Genomic DNA, 19512 nt, shown 5'->3' with positions numbered 1-19512 from the left:
ATGGGAATTCGAAGATTGCGATACAGTGATGAGGGAATTCGGGTATGGCCTGTGAGATGTCGTCATACTTTTGCTGTGGTTCTCGTGACAGCTTTTGCTACAGCGGGGCACACGCACGCAGTGGAACTCTGGTACCGCACGCAAGCAAGCAAGCCAGCCCACGATGGGGTGCAGCCAACCGAGAGCGACGAAACGGTTAACAGAGGTCTTTCTCCACGAAAGCTGGAGGGGAGTCTCCAGACGTTTGGGGATTGGCAGATGGGTACTTCGTGCGTTACTGCAGATGCATTAAAGTTTTAGCTGCCCAAAGATCTCGTTGTGAGATTCGACGGGACCGGTCAAATCATAGTGGCTCATTGGCGAGCTCCGGTCGTACCTGGACAGATCTGAACAATAAAATTTTTTCTTTGTGTGCCTGTTGGTGGCGATTCCAAGAGAGCGGTCGAACGTTTTTCGCTGTGTCAAAGGTCTCAGACTTTCCTCAATGTGGCGCTTTGCCCGTTCGTGAGAAAAGAGCTGTGCTGCTGCAAAAGTCTCAGTTATCTGTGGCGTAGGATGCTCCTCTCGTTCCTTGATTGGATGCTCCCAGCACCGCACAATTGACTGTCATCGCGTCCAGAGGACAGGGACATGGACAGGGATCCAGATTCCCATTCCTTGCTTTCTGGAGTTTTGGTGTAGCGAGCGGAGCACGGATAGCGATGTGGCTTGATGACATGAGAAATGGAGCCACGACGTTATGGGTAAGCGTTCATGCAAGTTGAAACATGAGCCGCTGGTTGGCTGGAGCTCGTTGGATCAAGGATACTCACCGCCATCTTGAGGACGAGGGAAAGGGTTTTATGTGTGCATGAGGATTTTTGACTTCCCATCTTACGAGTGAAGCTTGTCCCCGAGGAGAAGTTGAGTCCGGACATTTTTATTGGAATGGACAAGGACGAGCATATCGGGGAGTTTTTGCGACCATAGGAGCTCCATTTTTGATTGACGTGTGTTGCTGAGATGAAACTTTATGCCATGCCATATCGATATTTTGGAATTTTTTTTGTGGGGAGACCAGAGATCGAGACTGAGGCTCAATGGACTGAGTCCACGATGTTCTTCGATTGGCGAAATTTGAGCTTCGTGTATTTGTCGCATTCCCTGGTCGAATCACGAGTATCAGCCCGGTCACGGACGCTGCGCCTTGGAAGTGGAGATTAGAGTTGTCAAACAATGAAGTCATCGAAGGATTTCCAAGCCTCCTCGTGGAGAATAGAAAAAAAGAAATTATTCCACGAGTTCTGGAAGGCAAGCTCAGGCAGGAACAAGAAACCAAGGAAATCAGGAGCTTCGTCCGACGATGGAAGGATGAGAGAAGGTTGTTGCCAGCGGCCGTGGCCGTAATTTCCGTGTGCGTGGATCAGGTACAAGCGGAAGAAGAGAGACACATCGTCGATCACAGCATTTTTGCCGGATGGCAATGTACCTCCTTGACATCGCGATCTGTGTCAGTTCACGATGTTGTGCGAAAGTGGGGTAGGACGGAGGAGCTTTCCCACTTCCCACCTTTCGTGCACGGGTCAGCCGCGACCACGATGCCCCTGGTTGTTGGGCCTGTTCCATGTTTCAACGATCAGAAATCAATGTGCGGCGGCTTCGTCGGATTATTTGCGTGGGTCGTCCGACTTGTATATATCATCAATGACGACAGATAAACCTCATGTTGACGAGTTGGTTTGAGGGCGAAAAGAGTCATGTGGTGGAAATGGCGGGAAGGTCGGATGAAGCACAGTCTCGTGGAGAAGGAGGACGACGATGAGTTGGCAGAGCAGGAAAGTCAATTGGCATTTCGCAAACACCGGTATCTCGACAATTCTTCCATCATAGCCGCTCGCTCTCTGCAGAGATAAGATGACAGCAGCAGGAGCCATCGATAGCCGAATGCAAGTTGGTACAACCACACAGATGCATCAATTGCAACCAGAAGGAGCAGAGAAGACGAGGGGTTTGGGCCATTAATATCGAATGGCTGCAGCAAAGAAACCGATATCCGGTTTTCTCTTGCACTGGTTACTCTTGGGCCATGCTCGCGGAAACGACGAGGCGCACACCCTTCACGACAGGCTTACGAATGCCTCTTCAGAGGTCGCCAGCTTTATCATCCCGGGAAACAGGCTGAGCATGGCGTGTGCTCCTGCGCTTCTCATTGGTAGTGGAAGAGAGGTTCGAGAAGAGGTTGCCATCGGTCAAGAGATAATTACGGTAAAGAGATCAAATGAGAATAGGTTGCGGTCGGTCCTCTAGAAGCCCTTGGCTGCTGCAACCACAACAGTTTTGTGTTCGAGACATGCCACCTTTTTCATGACCTTCTCCTGCGTGCATGCGTGCTGCTGCCCCTCACTCAGGGTCCAATGGGAGAGACATGGCGTCCTTCCAGGCTGACGGCTTTCTTGAAGCTTATTCGGGAGGTCAGATCATCATGGAAGGTTCCGAAGCTGCCGAAGGCGAGAGGCACTCACGACGATCCTTCCCGTCTTCTGGTGTTTTCGTAGATGGCTCTGTGGGATGAGCGGTGCGAATAAGGATGGGGGTTATCAATAGCATCAACATTTATATTGGAGAGGCAGAAGGATGTGTGCCGGTATGAGTTGCTGTTATCAAACCTTATCCGGCGATTATGCCCGACGCTGTACCACGCGCTGAGGATGAGATTAGGAATTCAGCCACTTCTCTCGACTACTGCCCATTATTGACTTATCAGTCGTCCTGTATCTGTAGAAAATGCATTATTAATTCTCGGGGGTCCGACATAGGACGGCTGTGAGTGTGGGTGTGGGTGATAGCATGCTCTTGTACCTGTACCTGCGTAAAGGGATTCGTACTCATCTCACCGTCTCTCAACAATGGTGATGATCGACCTCAACGGCATCCAAAGTTTATTGTCCTTCCCGTCGACTTCCAATTGTAGAGGATCTGGAGATAATGATGCAGAGAGCGGATGCAGATACCATGATGCAAAGCGCGTACGGCAGGATTTGGAGTAGATTCTGTGTATGGGAGTCGTATGTTCCCCAGGTTTGCTCAGAGGAGTATAAGGCAGGCGTTTGCTGTGGTGGAGGAATCAGATCATGACCGGCTACTGACTGTGCCTCATACATGAACATTGCAGTACAGTAACGATGACAAGTTCATGAGCTGATGTACTTTCATCCTAATGCCGGTAGCTGGAGACGATCGTAAGAGGGGTGGTTTGTGTTTGTGTTTCTCGTTGGGAGCATGTACAGTACAATAGGTCAATTCCCCAATGCGACTGAGGGGATCCAAATTGTTGTTGTCGCTCTCCCTCGCCAATGTCGCCATGCCCATAACAATGCAGGTTGATATTAGTTCGTGTCTTGATTCGCATCCGTCCTCTCCTCCACTTTAATTGACCTTGGCAGCTGCAGATGTGCAGGCTCTATTTTGCGATGCCGACTCATCCATGGCTAGCCTCCCATAGCCAGACGCCTCTCTTTCGTCGTCTCGCTCGTCCATGTCAGGCATCCTTGATCGCATTGCCCACATCCTGGATCTGTGGTGCATGGCCGAGAGAGGGCATGCAGTTGTGGCTTGCCTTGGTGTCTGACCCCAGTCTTCTGGCCATTCGACGCCAACTTCGCCCGCCCGTTTCCAAGTGCGTGCAACCAATGGTAGGTACAGGCGGTGTTTGCTTGGAAAGAGACTGTCGCCGCCTTCGTCGAAAGTCTGGGAAGCTTTTGGCCTTTCCCCAAAAAATATTTGCAAATTCAACAAACGCTCGCTGAATTCGGTGCTCAACCAGAAAAGTTAGGTAAGCTACACGCAGGAATGTGTGAGGCGAAAAGGTCAACACTGCACTTCAGAAGATCGAACGGCCGCAAACAATGAAACGAAAGCATCATCCATCATTCATCCCTCCGTCCCTGAGGATCAATCAACAGACTCGCCTCTGTCCAGCGTAGTCGCCCAACCATTACACATCCATCATCTCATCCATTGCCATTGCATTGAGATGCAGGCTTGCCGTGCAGACACTGTAGAACACTGTATCGAGCAGAATAATTTATTCAAGATCTGAAAGCGGTGGGAGCTGGCACGCCGGAGATGGCCTGCACCGCGTAATACGGTGCCGTGGGAGCGACGCCCACTAGGAGTCCTCCGTGCAGTTAGACTCTCCCACTACTCACGGCTGGCTGGAGAGAGCAATTTGTGTCTGTGGTCGTGGTGCCCTATGCCCTAGACTGGATGCTGTTTAGAGCTTGGGGGTGAGTGAGTGAGTGAGTGAGTGAGTGAGTGAATAAGTCGCGAGTAGCTGAAATCTCCAGACGCGAAGTCTTGGATCGTACTGTACAAGTACTTGGTTTGGCTTGGTGATGTGTGTGCACCAAAGTGTGCATAGAGATGGTGCACTGGTGTTGCGCGCAGACCTTGTTCGTTGAGTCCGGACCCGCCAGAAATTATTTTGGCAGATCGAATGAGTGACGGTTGAGGCGAGTTGGATTGATGGACTCGTACCACCCGCAAGCGGCGCTCGCTCGCGTCTCCCTCACCAGCCGCTAAACAGCTTGCTTGCTACTGTAGAAGGGGCAGATCCATGACCCGGTCAACCAAATCCTGGTCCTGGTCTTCATCCTCGTCCTCGTCCTCGTCCTAGTCCTTGCGCCTGCAAGAACCAAAAAGCCCCCCATGCTTTGCTCTGCCATACAGACAGACCATGCCTAGAACAGTAGTAAGTGCACCAAGCAATTCTCAAAACTCCCCCATCCAACTTACCATCCTGTTCCCAGCCTATCCCAGCCTATCCCCAATCGTGCTACACCTTCCTGCCCGTCTCTAAACTCTCCTCACCTCCATCTCACGGCTCCTCTTCTCTCCTCCTCACCCTCACCTCCACAACAAATCTAGGCCATTGCCAGCCTTCACCCATTTTTTACTTGTGGTTCTTCTTCTGTTGAAGATATAATTCAGCATTGCACTCGAGGAGACCCAGTTATTGGCCGCTACCTCGCATAATACTAACAGACGTCATTTACTTAAGAGGACGCCGGGCTCCCACCAACAGAAGCCATTCACATAATCACGCACATTCAAGACGCAAGTCGTCCGGAACGCACAGGAACAGGTCGATAAGTCATCATTCGATTGACTTCCTCCTGGCACCTTAACTTCCCTCCGCATCCGAACAATCCTGTCGACTCTCATCCTCGACTTTTGCGTTCGTTGCATCGCGCCTACTCGAAGCAAGAGACTCTAGTACGATAGCTGGAATACGCCGTACTTTTTGACTTTTCTTCACCACCCGCCAACTCCGAGTCAACTCATAAGACTCATCATCTCGTAAGTCTGAATAACCAGCTCCAATGTAGCCTCCTCTTTGAGAGAGCCGCCGCCACCTACGATTACCTACAGATTCTTTACTTTCTTTTTTCAATTTTCCTCTCAAAGAACGAGGCTGACCTGGTCCCTCCTTCCTCTGTCTAGCGCAACAGCTTAATACTTTAAGCTTGCGCTCGAGATCAAAGGACACTCGATGCTAGGCAGAGACTAAGACTGCTCCTTCGACCACCTACCTCGTCGAAACAGCATTACCAACCAATACAACATACATCTCTTAGGCATCGACCGTACGGATGCCTTACACTCCCCCCTCCCAGCGATCCCCAGCTTCCTCGACCACGCCCTCTCCCAACCTCAGCCGTCGATCCTCGTCAACCGATCAGCTTCCGCAGCACCACAAGGTACACTCGAGCAGACCAGAATTACCCAGATCAACCTCGTACCTCACCCGACATCGACGGACGACTTCGGTCAAGACAAGCTCCTTTCAGCCATCACTCGAGCCGACCCCGCCCGGAACTGCAGACAGGGAGAACGATGATACCAACGGCTTAACCTCCAGCGGGAGTCTCAGACAGTCGCCGCCGCCCGTGACGGACGACGCACAAATACCGGCGGGCGCGGTCATCTCGCCACCTGACTCAACACAGAACTCAAGTGACGATGAAGATACGAAAGGCTCACGAGGGCGACAATTGGAGAACTTGGCAGAGCTGCAAGCCGCCATCAGGATAATAGAGCAGCATAGGGAAAGCTCGCCGACTCGGACAGCTGAGGACGTCACAAAGGCTAATCAAGCCTTGACACTTATCATGCCACCAACACAAGCAGAGGACAAGCCCACTGCGGTCCACGTCGAACAATCAACGGTCGCTGCGATACGAAAGATTGCTCACAACAGATCAAACACAGACACTGGAGTGTTCTCTGACTTAAGACATGGCCAAACTCCCGAGACATCCCTCACTGGATCGGATGAGGACTCGATTAGCGATGAAGATGAACCAGAACGATCGCGGAGGAAGCCTCCGATGCTCAGGAAGAAGTCGGGTGAGCTTGTCAGACCAGCTCTTCGACCTTCTTCGGCGAGACGGCGTCCTTCGAGTATGCCTGGTACTCCCACATTCTCAAAAGCTGTTCACTTCGATTCTCATCTAGAACATGTCCGACACTTCCTTCAGGTCGACAGACCTTTAGCAGTCAGTGCAGGTTCATCACCTGTCGAAGCATACGATAGCGATACAGAGTTCCCTTTCGACGAGACACGTACCCCGCCCTTTGAGTGGGAGATCGTGGTGTCGAATTTTCCAGCTGAGACACCTATTCGCCTATCTCTACCAGTGAGAGTCGAGCGCGTATTTTTGTCTTCTGACAATAAGACATTGGTCGGCAGTGTTGCTGTAGCCAATCTGGCGTTCAACAAATATGTTGTCGTTCGCTTTACTCTCGATTACTGGAAGACTACATCAGAAGTTGTCGCCGAGTTCAACCAAGATGTTCGACAACCAAAGCGTGATGGCTACGATAGATTTAACTTCAACATTAAGTTGGCAGACCAAGCCAACCTTGAAGCAAAGACCATGTTCTTCTGCGTCAAGTATTGTGTCAACGGACAAGAGTATTGGGATAACAACAACTCGACCAATTTCCAGGTGGACTTCCGAAAGAAAGCCAAGCCCCAGAATGGAAAGAAAGGCATGCAAGGTGCAAGTTCACGACCGGCCAATCCACTCCCAAGGAGCAACAAGAAATCACCTCCTGTTAGTCAACGACCTAAGTCGATGCCTGTTGCTTTCGACGACTTCGCTGATGGCTTCGATGCTAAGTACAAGTTCGACGACTTCAAGCAACCGGTCACTGATTACCTTGGAGAATCTGGGACGTCGCTTAGACTGAAGGGCGTCAAGTCTGCTGTCAACCTTGGATCAGATAACCTAACCCGACGGACAGCTCCTCCTCACGCACAAGCTTTTGGTAACCGTTATGACTTTGGTGCTTCACTCTCTGCTGCTATCAATGCAGCAAATACCGTTCTCGGGGATCGAAGTGGTCTGACGATGAAGCCGGTGATTAAGAAGCAGCCACAAAGGAAGCTCGTGCCTGAAGCTGACCAAACTGTTTCTCCACTCACCATGTCGAGCAACCAATCTTTGAACAAACCCACAGCTCCTGTCAAGAGTTCTCCGGCTCCAGCATCTACGTCTGGAACCGACTCTCCTCGATCTGCTGGCTCTGAGAAGCCTCCTTTGGCTTCTCAATCCTACAATGAGTTGCTCGATAAATATTGCTTCGTACGTACAAACGACCATCGGTGGACTACCTAGGACGTCTTGAGCTAATCATTGCTACAGTTTGGTTCTGTGAAGAGTTCTCCTCAGCTCAAGGATGGAACGATGCGATCTGGACAGTTCGATGGTGGAAATGATGACGGCTATATTCTTGGCTCTGTCGACTCGACTGCGGAAAGTTCTCCTCTTATGATGGAAAAACGGTCACCTCCGCGAAGTCAGAAAGCAAGCACACAGGCATCTCGTTCTGTCTCGCCAGCCCCAATGACGGGCTTCGCTTCGGGTACGTCCCCGATGTACCACAACTTGCATGCTGGTTTTCCGTTCCACGACACTCATACAGCAACAGCAATCCGAGGTTGAATGAAGCTTCCACATGTTGGAATGCCTCTCAACGATGACGGTCGAACTTCACGACATAATTACATATTATCGACACGATATTACGACCTAGTCTGTTCGTAGTGGTTATCGAGATTGTTCTGGCGACCTCTTCACTGAGCGTGGTCATCGACAGATCAGAAAGCGAGTGGTTTACAAATCGATTTGGGGATGTGCTCCGTATTTATGAAAACGTCTTCTCTCACACGGAGACGTTCTTGTCATTGGCATTTCTGCGCGGCTGGGGAAGGTTCAATGATTGCTCTTGGCTCGGTTTTCGACATTCTTCGATGTATCTTTTGAGCGTCCTTTCTTGCATGTTGTTCTTTACGGCTGCATGCTCTCCGCTCTTAGCCAATGGGTTTCGGTTTGGGTTTTTTACTCTTCAACATAGACTGGGTTTTTTAATTACTCTTTTACGTTAAGCTTCAATTGAGGCTGTGGTGGAAAGGAGACGCGAATTCAAGGTGCGAAATGAAGGCTTTTCATAAGCCTCAAGGATTTCAGATTGGTCTTTTTTTGGATTGGAAATATGGCAATAAAAAGTTGTTCTCTCTCGCTATGGGAAGGAAACACGGCATGGAGTGGAAATGGAAGATTCGGGGCGTCCCACAATGTACACGAGTGGTGTGGGATCCGGAGGTGCAAAACACTGAGAAGCTTCTCTGATACGATATGAGCGAGCAAGCGAGCATGATGGACAAAGGCATGCCTGATTCGAGTGAGGTATTCCTCGGTTAGTTTGTTGGGTTTTGCTTGCGAGCCAGCAGCGTTGATCGTCGAAACAGTCAGACAGACAAAATGAAGATGGACTATCGATGATTAACCAGTTGACTTGTTCCTGTTTTGGCTTTGCTGTGAAGTTACTCGTGATACGTTCATTTTTCTCAGGTTAGAAATGCCCCAGGGAACTAAGTTGTAATTGGATATTGGATAGGAGATCGTCAATGAGCAGCTGACCGACAGCAAGAAAGAGTTTCGACAGAGTTTCGACTTGAGATGGCAGCGGGACCATGAATCAGGAGTGGACGACATGCACACCGCTTCCTCCCTCGTTATTACTTTTTACACTTAATCCAGCTAGACAAGAGAGAGAGGAGAGAAGTGACGTCTTCACATGCTAATTCCCTCTCTTCTCATAGACAACTCAGTTAGTGGGTTCTGATTCAAGACAAGGAACCCCCCTCCATCTTCGGAAATGGGTATGGATGAAATCGTCTTGCAACTTGTTGGTGGATCCAAGAGGTTAGAGACAAGCGGATCCACTGTATAAACTCATCTCGATCTGCTTGCTTGCTTGCGTGGCGGTGTGGAGAGTCATGTCTCACTCGTCTCAAGTTCTGGGTGGATTATGACGATCTTTCTTGTGGATCTGGAAACTGGGTTAGGGAAATAAAGTTATCTGATCCACACTCTCTTCCTTGATTTTGGATGGGATGAGAATGAGGCTCTTTGAGTCACGTGTAATGGTTGATTAGTAAGTGAAGGGCGGGAAGCTTTGAAATCGTGGGCCGAGGAGTGGTGTCATGGATTTTTGGAGCTTGGACATTTTTTGGGTTTTGGTTTTGGCTTTGAGGTTGGATGAAAGAAAAGGTTGATGGTTTGTTGATTGACAATTGGGTCAGAATCGTACGATTGAACAGTCGATTTATCACATTTTGAATTTCGGGCTTCTAATTCTCAACATACCTACAACACAACGAAATACCAATTATCTCTACACAACGAAAGACAATACAACGACCTCCTCCTCCACGACAAGCACAACAACACAATGGAAAGAACAGCTCTAGCAGGCATGCGCCGCTGCCTGCGGACAGGAAAAGCACTTCGCTGCACAACACACGCCCCGAAATGTATAGCTATGGCTATCTGTCCCGCTCGGAGTGTTGCGAATACCTCTGCTGGCATCTCCATGTCTGCCAACCCTCTTCCTACACCACCTAAGAAGACCACCACCCTACGAACAAACCCCCTTTCCCGCCGAGAATATAGCTCTTCCTCCTCCTCCTCTTCTCCCATCGAAGGCACAATCGGGCAAGGCGCTGCCGGAATTCCTGCCGACAAAATCGCCTTAACAGCACCGTCCCACCTAGACGCAGCCGAGAAAGACATCTTCGACGTTCTGAACAGGGAATTAGAACCAGATAAACTAGAGGTTAAGGATGTGTCGGGCGGGTGTGGCAGTATGTATGCGATTGAGGTTACGAGTGAGAGGTTTAGAGGGTTGGGGATGCTGAAGCAGCAGAGGTTGGTTAATGGTGTGTTGGGGGAGAGGGTGAAGGGGTGGCATGGGGTGCAGATGAAGACTGGTGTTCCTTAGGAGGGGAATGGGGAAGAAAGGGAAAGAGAGAGGAGGAAGAGGGCCAGGCGATGGGGAATGAGTGTATATTTGTATGAGTATAATGCTGCGTTGGTTGGGTTTCTGATGGATGGATGGGGGAAGCCAATTTGAGGATACTATCTGGAGGGAGAGGCAATTGGTGAGAGTGCGAGGGGATATGAGGACTCCTGGCACCATATTCCGGTATCAAATTTTGTAACAATGGATACGGATGAGAGGAATACTGGGGAAATTCATAGGAGGAGAGAGTCAATCCACAACAGATCATCAGAATATAAAGCATTGGTCTCTGTATTCGATTCTAAGTCTAACTGAACAGAATGCAGAGCTTTTGCCTCTCTACTTGATACCAAGTCCAACGAAACAGACAATGATTGAAGCAGAGAGATCATCTGAAGAATCAATGATCTTCTTGAGTTTCGGGAAACAATGAGCCGACTTCGGGGCTAGAGTGGGATAGTCTCCCCTCTTCTCGGGACACTTGCACATTTCACTTATTTCTTCCCCACGCTTTACTTGAACATCACATCATTTCCTTCTCCTTCATATATATTCTATTTTCTTTTCAATCTGTATATACCATTCGATCCTTCACCACAATGCCTCGAATTCTCATCACAGGAGCAGCAGGATTCATTGGCCAACTCCTAGCTGAACGTCTCCTCCGCTCACCAGACAATTCTCTCATCCTCACAGACATTATCTCACCTCCAATCCCACCCAAAGCCAAGCATCCACAAAATGCAAAAGCAATCGAAGCAGACCTCTGCTCTTCCACTTCTCTCGAAACCCTAATCTCAACTTCTCTTCCCCTCGACGCCGTCTACATCTTCCACGGCATCATGTCCTCTGGCTCAGAAGCCAACTTCGACCTCGGCATGCGCGTCAACCTGACCGCAACACTCACCCTCCTCGAAAGCCTCCGCAAAATCTCCCACCCCTCCCTCCGCGTAATCTACGCCTCCTCGCAAGCCGTCTACGGCCAACCGCTTCCCAAAGTCATCACAGAAGACACGATGCCGACGCCCGAAGGTAGCTACGGGGCCCAAAAACACGTCTGCGAAACGCTGATCAATGATTATACCCGCAAGGGCTTCTTTGACGGCTGGAGTCTACGTTTCCCTACGATTTCGATTAGACCCGGGAAACCTACTGCGGCGGCGTCGAGTTTTCTCAGTGGGATGATTAGGGAGCCGGTTGATGGGGTGGAGTGTGTTATTCCGCTCAAGGATAGAGGGTTTAGGTCTTGGGTGTGTAGTCCGAAGACGTTGGCGGAGAATTTGGAGTTGGCGCTGGGGGTGGATGGGGTGAAGTTGGAGAGGCATAAGAGGCTTGTTAATATGCCGGGGATTGGGGTTAGTGTGCAGGATATGATGGATGCGCTGGCTAAGGTTTGTGGAGAGGAGAAATTGGGGTTATTGAGGGAGGAGACGGATGTGGAGATGGAGAGGATTTTGAGGAGTTGGGGGACGGAGTTTGATAATAGTTTGGCGTATAAGTTGGGGTTTAAGCCGGATGGGAGTTTTGAGGATGCGGTTAGGGATTATGTTGAGAGTTTGAAGTGAGATGTATATATTGGCGTAGAATATTCAGACACTGAAAAGTGCTATTGTTCGCTCTATGATTTGAGGGAGGAAAACAGCGTGGGAAGAAAGCCGCGCTCGGGAAACCTGCCCCGCAATTTCTTGGTGGCGTGGCGGGGTAAATTGAAGAGGTTCACTCCAACTCCCGATTCTCGGTGAGAAATCCGTGTACAGGCTGAATTGACATCACAGCTTTACATATATGAATTCTGAAGAAGCTTTTGCCTTGCAGATTTCCCTCTCTTCCTGTCCTTTTCTATCTTTAAATTATATACTTCTCTTCTAACTGTGGATTGATATCAAAATGGCGAAGTCAATGGAGAATAACAAGGCAGTAAAGATGCTGAGGGCAGCTGAGGAGGGTGGATATGGTGTCATTGGAGTTGTTTCTGTATGTATATGGTTCAATTGATCTCTTATTTTCGTCTCGTCCTGTTTCTTCTCTTCTTCCATCCCATCCTTGCGTCTCAAAGCAGTCCTAACTAACCTCACCTCAGTACAACCTCGAAACAATAACAGCAGTCGTCCGCGCCGCCGAAGCCAAAAAGTCCCCCGCACAAATCCTCCTCTTCCCCTGGGCCCTCCATTACTCCCCCCTCCTCATCCACCTCGCAGCCGCGGCTTGTTCAACCGCCAAAGTCCCCGTCGTCCTGCACATGGACCACGCACAATCAGAAGAAGAGATCATCGCGGCAGCCGAGTACCCCTTTGACAGCATCATGGTCGACATGAGCCACTACGAGAAAGAAGAGAACTTGGAGAAAACAGAGAGGATTACGAAGTATCTGCACGAGAGGGGAATTGCGACGGAAGCAGAGCCGGGTAGGATTAATGGGGGCGAGGATGGGGTTAAGGATACAGGGGATTTGGAGGGTCTGTTGACGACGGCGGAGGAGGCGACGAGGTTTGTGGATACGGGGATCGATTTCTTGGCCCCGGCTTTTGGAAACGTGCATGGGAATTATGGTGGGGTGGAGAATATTAAGTTGGATTTTGAGAGGTGAGATATTTCTTCCTGGGACACTGTGGTGGAAGAAGTGGGTTTCGAAGTAACAAGCCTTTTTGTTGAGAAGTCGTTGTGGGTTTGGCTGGTCAGAAGATTATTTCAGGCAGAAGAGCTTCTTCGGGACTTGGATGAATTCCATTCCTCTGTTACAATGCTGACTTCCTCGAAGATTAGACAAAATCCGCGAAGCAACAAAAGGAAAAGCCACGCTCGTCCTCCATGGAACGAACACCTTCCCAGACGCAACAATGCAAGGCTGTATCAAAGGAGGAATGACAAGATGTAACGTCAACGAACTCGTGTTGTTCAAGTACAACGACTACGTGGCGAAGAACACTGGAAAGGTTCCTCTGACTGAGTTGATGGGCAAGGGGACGGATTTGATTCAAGAACAGATTGAGTATCAGATGGATGTTATGGGCTCTACTGGAAAAGCATGATGGGAGAGGCATAGTGTTTGGTTATTTGAAACCTGTAGATAACTAAGTCCGTAGATAAGTTCGAATTACGTTGCCAAAGAGATGCTGATTAGGAAGTTTCTCTGATATGCTTTGAGCTTCGGTACAGTATTCGATACAATAGGCCGTCAAGATGTTCTCTTGTGGCTTTGATTGTTGCTCAACATCCATTCTCTGCAAGATAATGTAGAATTTATCTCATGCCATTTGCTACCCTACTATGTTAGAGTATTATGTCCTGTTCACCGTTGAAGCACACTTGAGCAAAAAAGGAGAAGCGGGGTGGTCGGTCTCGCGTAGGCAGAGGAGAGTAGAATACGGCTTCCAGCGCCCATGACTTACAGCTGCACATTTCGCTACTTTTGTCCAAGATCAATGACTTCACCAAGTCCATTCACAGACTTGCGCACTGCAGACAAGGCTGTGGACACTTTTGGCTTTCACTCTTCCTCCTTCCTTTCCATTCTCAACCGCAAGCAAGGATCACCGAACTGTTTGAGGAATCATTGATATCTAGGATCACCGCCGATATCAATGAATCCCAGACACCATTCTCTAATGCAGACATAGAGAACCTGATCACCAGTAGGATTCGATTCCGACTTTTATTCATAGTTACACACGAAACGACCGACATCGTAAGATTCAACGTCCTATGTGCACTCAAATACGTCAAATTTTGAATCTAGTTGTCTATATAAACAGCCTCCTCTCTTCTTCAACTTCTTCTTCATTGACTACGAATCGATGGACTGGATCGACGTTAGTTGGCTTGTGAGCCCGTTTGATCCATCTCCAGGCTCCGTGCTGAAGCTGCCTTCCTTATGGCTGTGCTGTATTGTTGCGCAAGACTGGATTATCGCGGACAAGAATCTTGTTGTCGACTTATTGTGTGTTGTCGACCAATTGCTCGTTGTTAGCGAATGTTTTGTTTATCAAGCTCCACTTAACTCATTCACTATTAGCTCTGAAGCCCAACTTGGTGTGATCAATTACAGTGCCCAAGTATTCATGTATACTTGGTCAAGAGGATTCAACAAAAAGAAAAGCTCGAGGCAGTGACTTCGCTCGTAGTGGCTGCATTTGAAATTCCGAGATATCCATTGTGGGCGGCCTTTTGCTTTGCATATGTAGGTACCCGCTAAACTTCGTTCTATATAAAGTTAAATTATAATTATTTCGGCAACTAAGCTAGCTCAGCTGTCGAGGCTTCTACTTCAAATTGTTTCTTGTACTAACAAGTTACAGGTTCACCAGGTGAATTTGAATCAGTTACAGTTGCGACCGGCGATGTCGGTCACCCATAGATACAGAGTCTTCTCGTATGCGAGGCATACGAGTTGACAACAGATACAGAGTCTTCTCATATGCGAGGCATGCGAGTTGATAGCAGATGAACGCCAACGTTGGTGCTTATGTTCTGACGAGAACATCGTACAGACAATACAGCACACCAGATAGAGTCTCAGATGCAAGTCTCAGATACCAGTCATAGATGTCAGTTACAGATTTACAGTTTCAGAGTAAGTCATCCACTTGTCATAAAGCCTCCACAGCTTGAGCAAACAATTTTTTTGCCGAATTTTTTAGTAGCCGAGTCTTCTCCAGTGCTACTTGACTCTTATAAACCGATTTGTGCAGCAAATTAAGTTGTGTTAAGAATCAAGATCAAAACAAAGCAGCGTCAAGGTATCGTTCTTAGTTCGGCGCCGACGACCGAAGCCTGCTTGCAAGCTTCCTAGCTCTTCCAACAGCCTCAAGTCCTAGAGCGAAAACAACAATCTTTCAAGCTCTCGTTAGCTGCGCTCGCGTCATGGTGCCCTTCGATATGACTGAATAGGAGGAGCTGGGAGGAAGGACCCTCTCAATCCGAAGCCCTGGTTCGACTTTGCGCTAAGCGAGAAGAGCCTCTTCATTGCGATTCTTGGTATACTGCTGTCGGTACCTTGGGAATTGGATCGAATTATCTGCGTCATGAGCAATCCATATTGACTTCCGAGATAGTGTTCTTGATTTGGTCCATCTCATGTCAAAGGTTGCTATCGACCGAAGTAAGTCAATTCTCTCGCCTGTAGAATCTCCAGATACTCCCCTAGTTCTAGTCAGTTTCGTCTTGTGAGCAGATAGACAAAGTTCTACGTACCAGCCACTTTCCACCTATCATCCATGACCTTCAACACTGCGGTCAAAGCCTTGGCACCCTCAGCAGCACTTTCGCTTCCCGTGGTCCTCGCCTTCTCCCAGTGAATCGTCTGAGAGTGGTAAAAAAGGTGAAGGATAAACGGCGAGACTAGTTCGGAAGGATGATTGTATTTCCCAGAGTGCACGAAGTCATGAACTATCCTGATGAACCCTCTTGCTATCCTAGCAGCTTCGTTCGCTATGCTTTCCGCTACCGGAAGGGTTGGATCCCAGAAGTGTATGTCTGGTGAAGGCGCCGATATAGGCGAGATGTACGATTCTTGCAGAAGAAGCATTCCACTACCATAGAGAGTCAGAACCAAGCCGTGAACGAGAGATCATTAGAGACGCACCTGAAACATAAACCAGTCTGGGTGCAAAACTGCAACTTATTGGTTTGGCCTTCGATGTCGACAATCTTGGCCAATGCTTGTAACGTTCGACGGAGTTGAGTAGCTTCTTCATCAAGGAAGTCTCTACTTGCGGTGAAATCGGAGACGTGTTTATATACACGACCGAGAAGGAATATCGCTTGTGCAAATCTCGCAAATCGACCGATTTTGAGACTTGAAGGAGAGACGACCGTGAATGTTTCGCTGGACATTATGGTCTGTAAAGTGTGAGACAGTGTAAATATACGGCGTGGGTGGTAGTGCATTTCTTACTCCTTGATCCCATAGATCGTCTTCTATTGGAAGCATGCTTGAAGGGTGTGGTTCTTGAGTAGCAAGGGTCCTGGTTGGGCTGCCGAGATTGACCACCCTACAAAGTGTAAGTGGATGCTAATTCCATGCTAGAAAGAAGAAATACCGATCCATTATTAACACTGCCCACCAGATTCTTTTCCTTTCTTCTGCTTCGATCCAGTCTGAAGGAGGTGGCATCTGAGAAGCCCCTGTACCGTCCATGCCAGAAGATATGCCATATCGAGCACAGGCCCCAATGGTAAGATACGCAGCGGGGTAGATACCGTGGCCATATTCGTACAAGGCAATCAGAACCCCGGATTGTAGGATCTGGGGACTAAAACCTCCACTAGCCTCAAGCTCAGCATGAAATCTTTTGGCTGCAAGATATTCTGGTGTTTTAGACATTGAGACGCCGGCTGGAAGCATCCCCGCGAGACGCATGCAGAGCACAAGCAGAGCGACATCGTTCCGACGTGGTGCCAATGGATTGAGTAGTCTTCCATAAAACCGGGTTCTTGAGACAATAGGCATAAAGCTATGGACAGTATCAAAGAACTTTGATGCGATGTTCCGCCATTCGCTGAGATCTCCTATGAGATTGAGGACATATTTAGGAGTCGCTAACTCAGTCTTTGGAATATTAATCTGAGCTTTCTGAAAAATATTTGTGTCGAGGAAGAATACTGCGGGAAATTTTGGTGCTTCGAGCCCAGTAGCGGGGAACAACCCGTCCGATGATGGACTGAGAAGAGGAGGTGAAGCCTCGGAAACGTAAACACAATTCAGTCCCTTTCTGGTAAGTACCCACGAGTCAGAGCCGTATTTCATCCTGACATGAGGTTGCTTACTTCGTGCACAAAAAGCATTGAGGAAGTAACTTATCACATTTTCTTTTCCGGTTTCGACACGAGGTACAGGCATGCTTCGCTAGGCGGGATCCATTATCAATGTTCCCTAGTTCCATGCTTCTCTATCTTCTGAGTGGGCTGATCTACCAATCAAGGGTTGAAAAGTTACTGTGATGCGCCGTGTGAAAGGTTGAAGAGGCGGGGGTTGAAGCAATTTTGGCGGACATTGGCGGACAGTTATATGAATAGGCGGATATTGGCGGATCACGTCCGAAACTTAGCGGAATTAGTCAGTAAGCTTGACATGAATGGTTGTGCTTACGGTGTGTTTGATTACTGAACAAAATGCTTGCCCCTCAATTACCCCTATTCGTAAGCATGAATAGCCGAGAAACTATAGTCGTATACAAATAATGATAGCTTCTCGCGGAGTACTTGATTTTAGCTAGGGCCAGGAAAGAAACTTATAACTTACGATGTAAGAAATGCGGTCTTGCAAGGAAATTATATAGGCTTTTATATCAGTATCTGGGCAAATGGGTGGAGCATTCACACATTTGCCTTCACGTGTGTCACGTTTAAATTCCGGTTTACTCAAAGACTCAATTTTTTTGAACTACTCTACTTGCTGAGGATATTTCTTGGATTAGAAACAAAATGACATGCTCTATCTTGGTCCTACTCCCATAACTCCACTAAGTCTGCATCTTTTCCCAGTTCAAAACTCCCATCCGCTTGGCCATTGGACAACTCCAACCACCGATCGAGCCCATACTGTGCCTCACTTCCAGCATTTAACACCGCGAATCTCAACAAATCATCCTCTAAAGCCTGCGCTTTTGGCCTAAACCCTTCTCTTATCCCTTGCTTGGTCGCGACAAGCCCACCTCTTGGCCACAATGCAATTCTGCTTGCAAGAGCATCAACGTGCGCCTGCATCTCCGCTGCGCTCTCAAAAGCACTGTTTACCCATCCAATGTCTGCCAAAGTATCAAGATCCGCATCAATAATGCCTAGAAGATATTCTGCTGCTCGTCCAGGACCGATGAGCCGAGTCAAATGCTGCAGCCCACCCGCGGCGTGAGTAAGCCCTACGCCAACCTCAGCAGCACCGAGTCTTGCTCCCGGAGAAGCGAATCTCATGTCCATCTGAACAATCATTTCGTTGCCGGCAGCTATGGCTTGGCCACTGACTTCTGCTATCAGAATAGCAGGCACTGTTGCAAGGAGTCGAGTAACATTAACGTAAAGATTCGAGAGCTCGGTATTGTTCAGTGGTGGTGGAACTGGGTGATCAGAAGACAAGATGTGAATGTCTAAATGCGCGATGAAGTATTCTGGGTTTGCACTTGAGAAAATTATAGCTTTTGGTCCATCGAGGTTGGATGCGGGACCAGTGAGAAGAGTGTGGAAGTCTGCAAGCATGCTGGCATCGAGAAGATTGATTGGTGGGTTGTTGATGAGAACACGAGTGATGTTGTTTGTGGTGTTAAGAGTAAAGGTTTGGTAGCCGTCAGTGGGTTCTAGTATTGCAATTACATTGCTGTTGACTGAGAGTGCAGTACTTAGAATTGGTAAGTAAAAGATGATCGCAATGATAAGAATGAATGCTTGAGGTGCCATGTTGAAAAGAAACTCAAGGATTGTCGCGAGATACGAAGGACTTTGATATTGTGGAGCCCTTTGACAATGAGTGCTGAATGAAGGCGACTGAGAGTATTTTGTAGTTCTCTAAATTGCTCATAACAACATAATATTTTCCCACAATTTCAACATCATCTTCATTTGTTGTTGAAAGCTGATTTTGGTAGCATTGACTGTACGACAACTGTCAGCATGTACACCAGATACGACAGAATTTTCCTGAGCCTGGCTCAATACTCTGCTTACCGCTGACATAGGTAGCGCATTTAATCCGCAGCGGGGCCGCCGTCCGCAACATGTAGAGGTCACTAGTATGAACATACAGCCATTCTTGCCAATACATCTTACATCTGGAATAGATTTGAGACAGCAAATAATCTCAACATTGTTCGCAAACGTCGTCTACGGCATGGAGTATAGGAATATGAGGCCACTCCACAGAACGACTTCTCATGCCTTGTACTAGCTCTCGCCAAAGATGACATGCTCGTCAGGGATCTGGAATGGATGTTAGCATGTGATTTGCGTCTGAAGATGCGTGGAGGATTGAAATTGAAGCCTGGCGCGATTCTGAGTATCCTACAATCCAGAACTTGGTAGAATGACTGGAGAGGAACCTTTGGAGTCTGTTAAGGAAGACCGCGGTTACTTCAAGCAGGTTTTCCAGCGCAAGTTGAATTGTGGCCCAGCCCCTATTTTAAGCGAGCCTTCGTTTAAAGTAACAACCTCGTCGACGGTCACAATTTTCTGCTA

The 19512-nt window shown here is 48.4% G+C and overlaps 8 protein-coding genes across 8 annotated transcripts; 5 read left to right on the top strand and 3 right to left on the bottom strand.

The window, feature by feature from the left end:
* On the top strand, positions 1-300 carry LY89DRAFT_731650 (uncharacterized protein; the record flags this gene model as incomplete). The annotated part of the gene is made up of 1 exon (XM_018219590.1): positions 1-300. The coding sequence occupies one exon, from the start codon at positions 1-3 to the stop codon at positions 298-300; it is 300 nt and encodes a 99-aa protein (XP_018073595.1).
* Positions 301-2837: 2537 nt separating this feature from the next.
* LY89DRAFT_485995 (uncharacterized protein) lies at positions 2838-3287 on the bottom strand. Its single transcript, XM_018207851.1, has one exon. It carries the CDS (start codon positions 3144-3146, stop codon positions 2919-2921), a length of 228 nt encoding a protein of 75 aa, XP_018073594.1. The 5' UTR covers positions 3147-3287; the 3' UTR covers positions 2838-2918.
* Positions 3288-5630: 2343 nt separating this feature from the next.
* LY89DRAFT_773423 (uncharacterized protein) lies at positions 5631-8256 on the top strand (the record flags this gene model as incomplete). Its single annotated transcript, XM_018221934.1, has 2 exons — positions 5631-7628; positions 7689-8256. 2 exons carry the CDS (start codon positions 5631-5633, stop codon positions 7986-7988), a joined length of 2298 nt encoding a protein of 765 aa, XP_018073593.1. The 3' UTR covers positions 7989-8256.
* Positions 8257-9921: 1665 nt separating this feature from the next.
* On the top strand, positions 9922-10329 carry LY89DRAFT_580982 (bola-like protein; the record flags this gene model as incomplete). The annotated part of the gene is made up of 1 exon (XM_018209084.1): positions 9922-10329. One exon carries the CDS (start codon positions 9922-9924, stop codon positions 10327-10329), a length of 408 nt encoding a protein of 135 aa, XP_018073592.1.
* Positions 10330-10819: 490 nt separating this feature from the next.
* LY89DRAFT_486002 (putative nucleoside-diphosphate-sugar epimerase) lies at positions 10820-12086 on the top strand. The gene has a single exon (XM_018207852.1). The coding sequence runs from the start codon at positions 10950-10952 to the stop codon at positions 11913-11915; it is 966 nt and encodes a 321-aa protein (XP_018073591.1). The 5' UTR covers positions 10820-10949; the 3' UTR covers positions 11916-12086.
* A 1-nt stretch (position 12087) lies between these two features.
* On the top strand, positions 12088-13466 carry LY89DRAFT_486003 (aldolase). Its single transcript, XM_018207853.1, has 3 exons — positions 12088-12324; positions 12431-12933; positions 13109-13466. The coding sequence occupies exons 1-3, from the start codon at positions 12238-12240 to the stop codon at positions 13377-13379; spliced, it is 861 nt and encodes a 286-aa protein (XP_018073590.1). The 5' UTR covers positions 12088-12237; the 3' UTR covers positions 13380-13466.
* Positions 13467-14973: 1507 nt separating this feature from the next.
* Positions 14974-17311, bottom strand: LY89DRAFT_612827 (uncharacterized protein). The gene is made up of 6 exons (XM_018210638.1): positions 17116-17311; positions 16389-17060; positions 16244-16340; positions 15932-16188; positions 15541-15878; positions 14974-15489 (listed from the first exon to the last, which is right to left on the bottom strand). The coding sequence occupies exons 1-6, from the start codon at positions 17229-17231 to the stop codon at positions 15437-15439; spliced, it is 1533 nt and encodes a 510-aa protein (XP_018073589.1). The 5' UTR covers positions 17232-17311; the 3' UTR covers positions 14974-15436.
* Positions 17312-17833: 522 nt separating this feature from the next.
* LY89DRAFT_773421 (ClpP/crotonase) lies at positions 17834-19102 on the bottom strand (the record flags this gene model as incomplete). The annotated part of the gene is made up of 3 exons (XM_018221933.1): positions 17834-17849; positions 17966-18679; positions 19083-19102. The coding sequence occupies 3 exons, from the start codon at positions 19100-19102 to the stop codon at positions 17834-17836; spliced, it is 750 nt and encodes a 249-aa protein (XP_018073588.1).
* Positions 19103-19512: the final 410 nt, after the last annotated feature.

This window comes from Mollisia scopiformis (assembly GCF_001500285.1).
Source record: "Mollisia scopiformis unplaced genomic scaffold LY89scaffold_8, whole genome shotgun sequence".
NCBI lineage: Eukaryota > Fungi > Ascomycota > Leotiomycetes > Helotiales > Mollisiaceae > Mollisia > Mollisia scopiformis.
This window is presented reverse-complemented; position numbering and strand designations above follow the sequence as displayed.

Coding starts and splice junctions, on each gene's coding strand:
- LY89DRAFT_486003 (XM_018207853.1), top strand. CDS start 12,238: ATGGCGAAGTCAATGGAGAATAACAAGGCAGTAAAGATGCTGAGGGCA. Junction 12,325..12,430: donor GTGTCATTGGAGTTGTTTCT/GTATGTATATGG, acceptor ACCTCACCTCAG/TACAACCTCGAAACAATAAC. Junction 12,934..13,108: donor ATTAAGTTGGATTTTGAGAG/GTGAGATATTTC, acceptor ACTTCCTCGAAG/ATTAGACAAAATCCGCGAAG.
- LY89DRAFT_485995 (XM_018207851.1), bottom strand. CDS start 3,146: ATGTTCATGTATGAGGCACAGTCAGTAGCCGGTCATGATCTGATTCCT.
- LY89DRAFT_612827 (XM_018210638.1), bottom strand. CDS start 17,231: ATGGAACTAGGGAACATTGATAATGGATCCCGCCTAGCGAAGCATGCC. Junction 15,879..15,931: donor CAGACTGGTTTATGTTTCAG/GTGCGTCTCTAA, acceptor TCTCTATGGTAG/TGGAATGCTTCTTCTGCAAG. Junction 15,490..15,540: donor TGATAGGTGGAAAGTGGCTG/GTACGTAGAACT, acceptor GACTAGAACTAG/GGGAGTATCTGGAGATTCTA.
- LY89DRAFT_486002 (XM_018207852.1), top strand. CDS start 10,950: ATGCCTCGAATTCTCATCACAGGAGCAGCAGGATTCATTGGCCAACTC.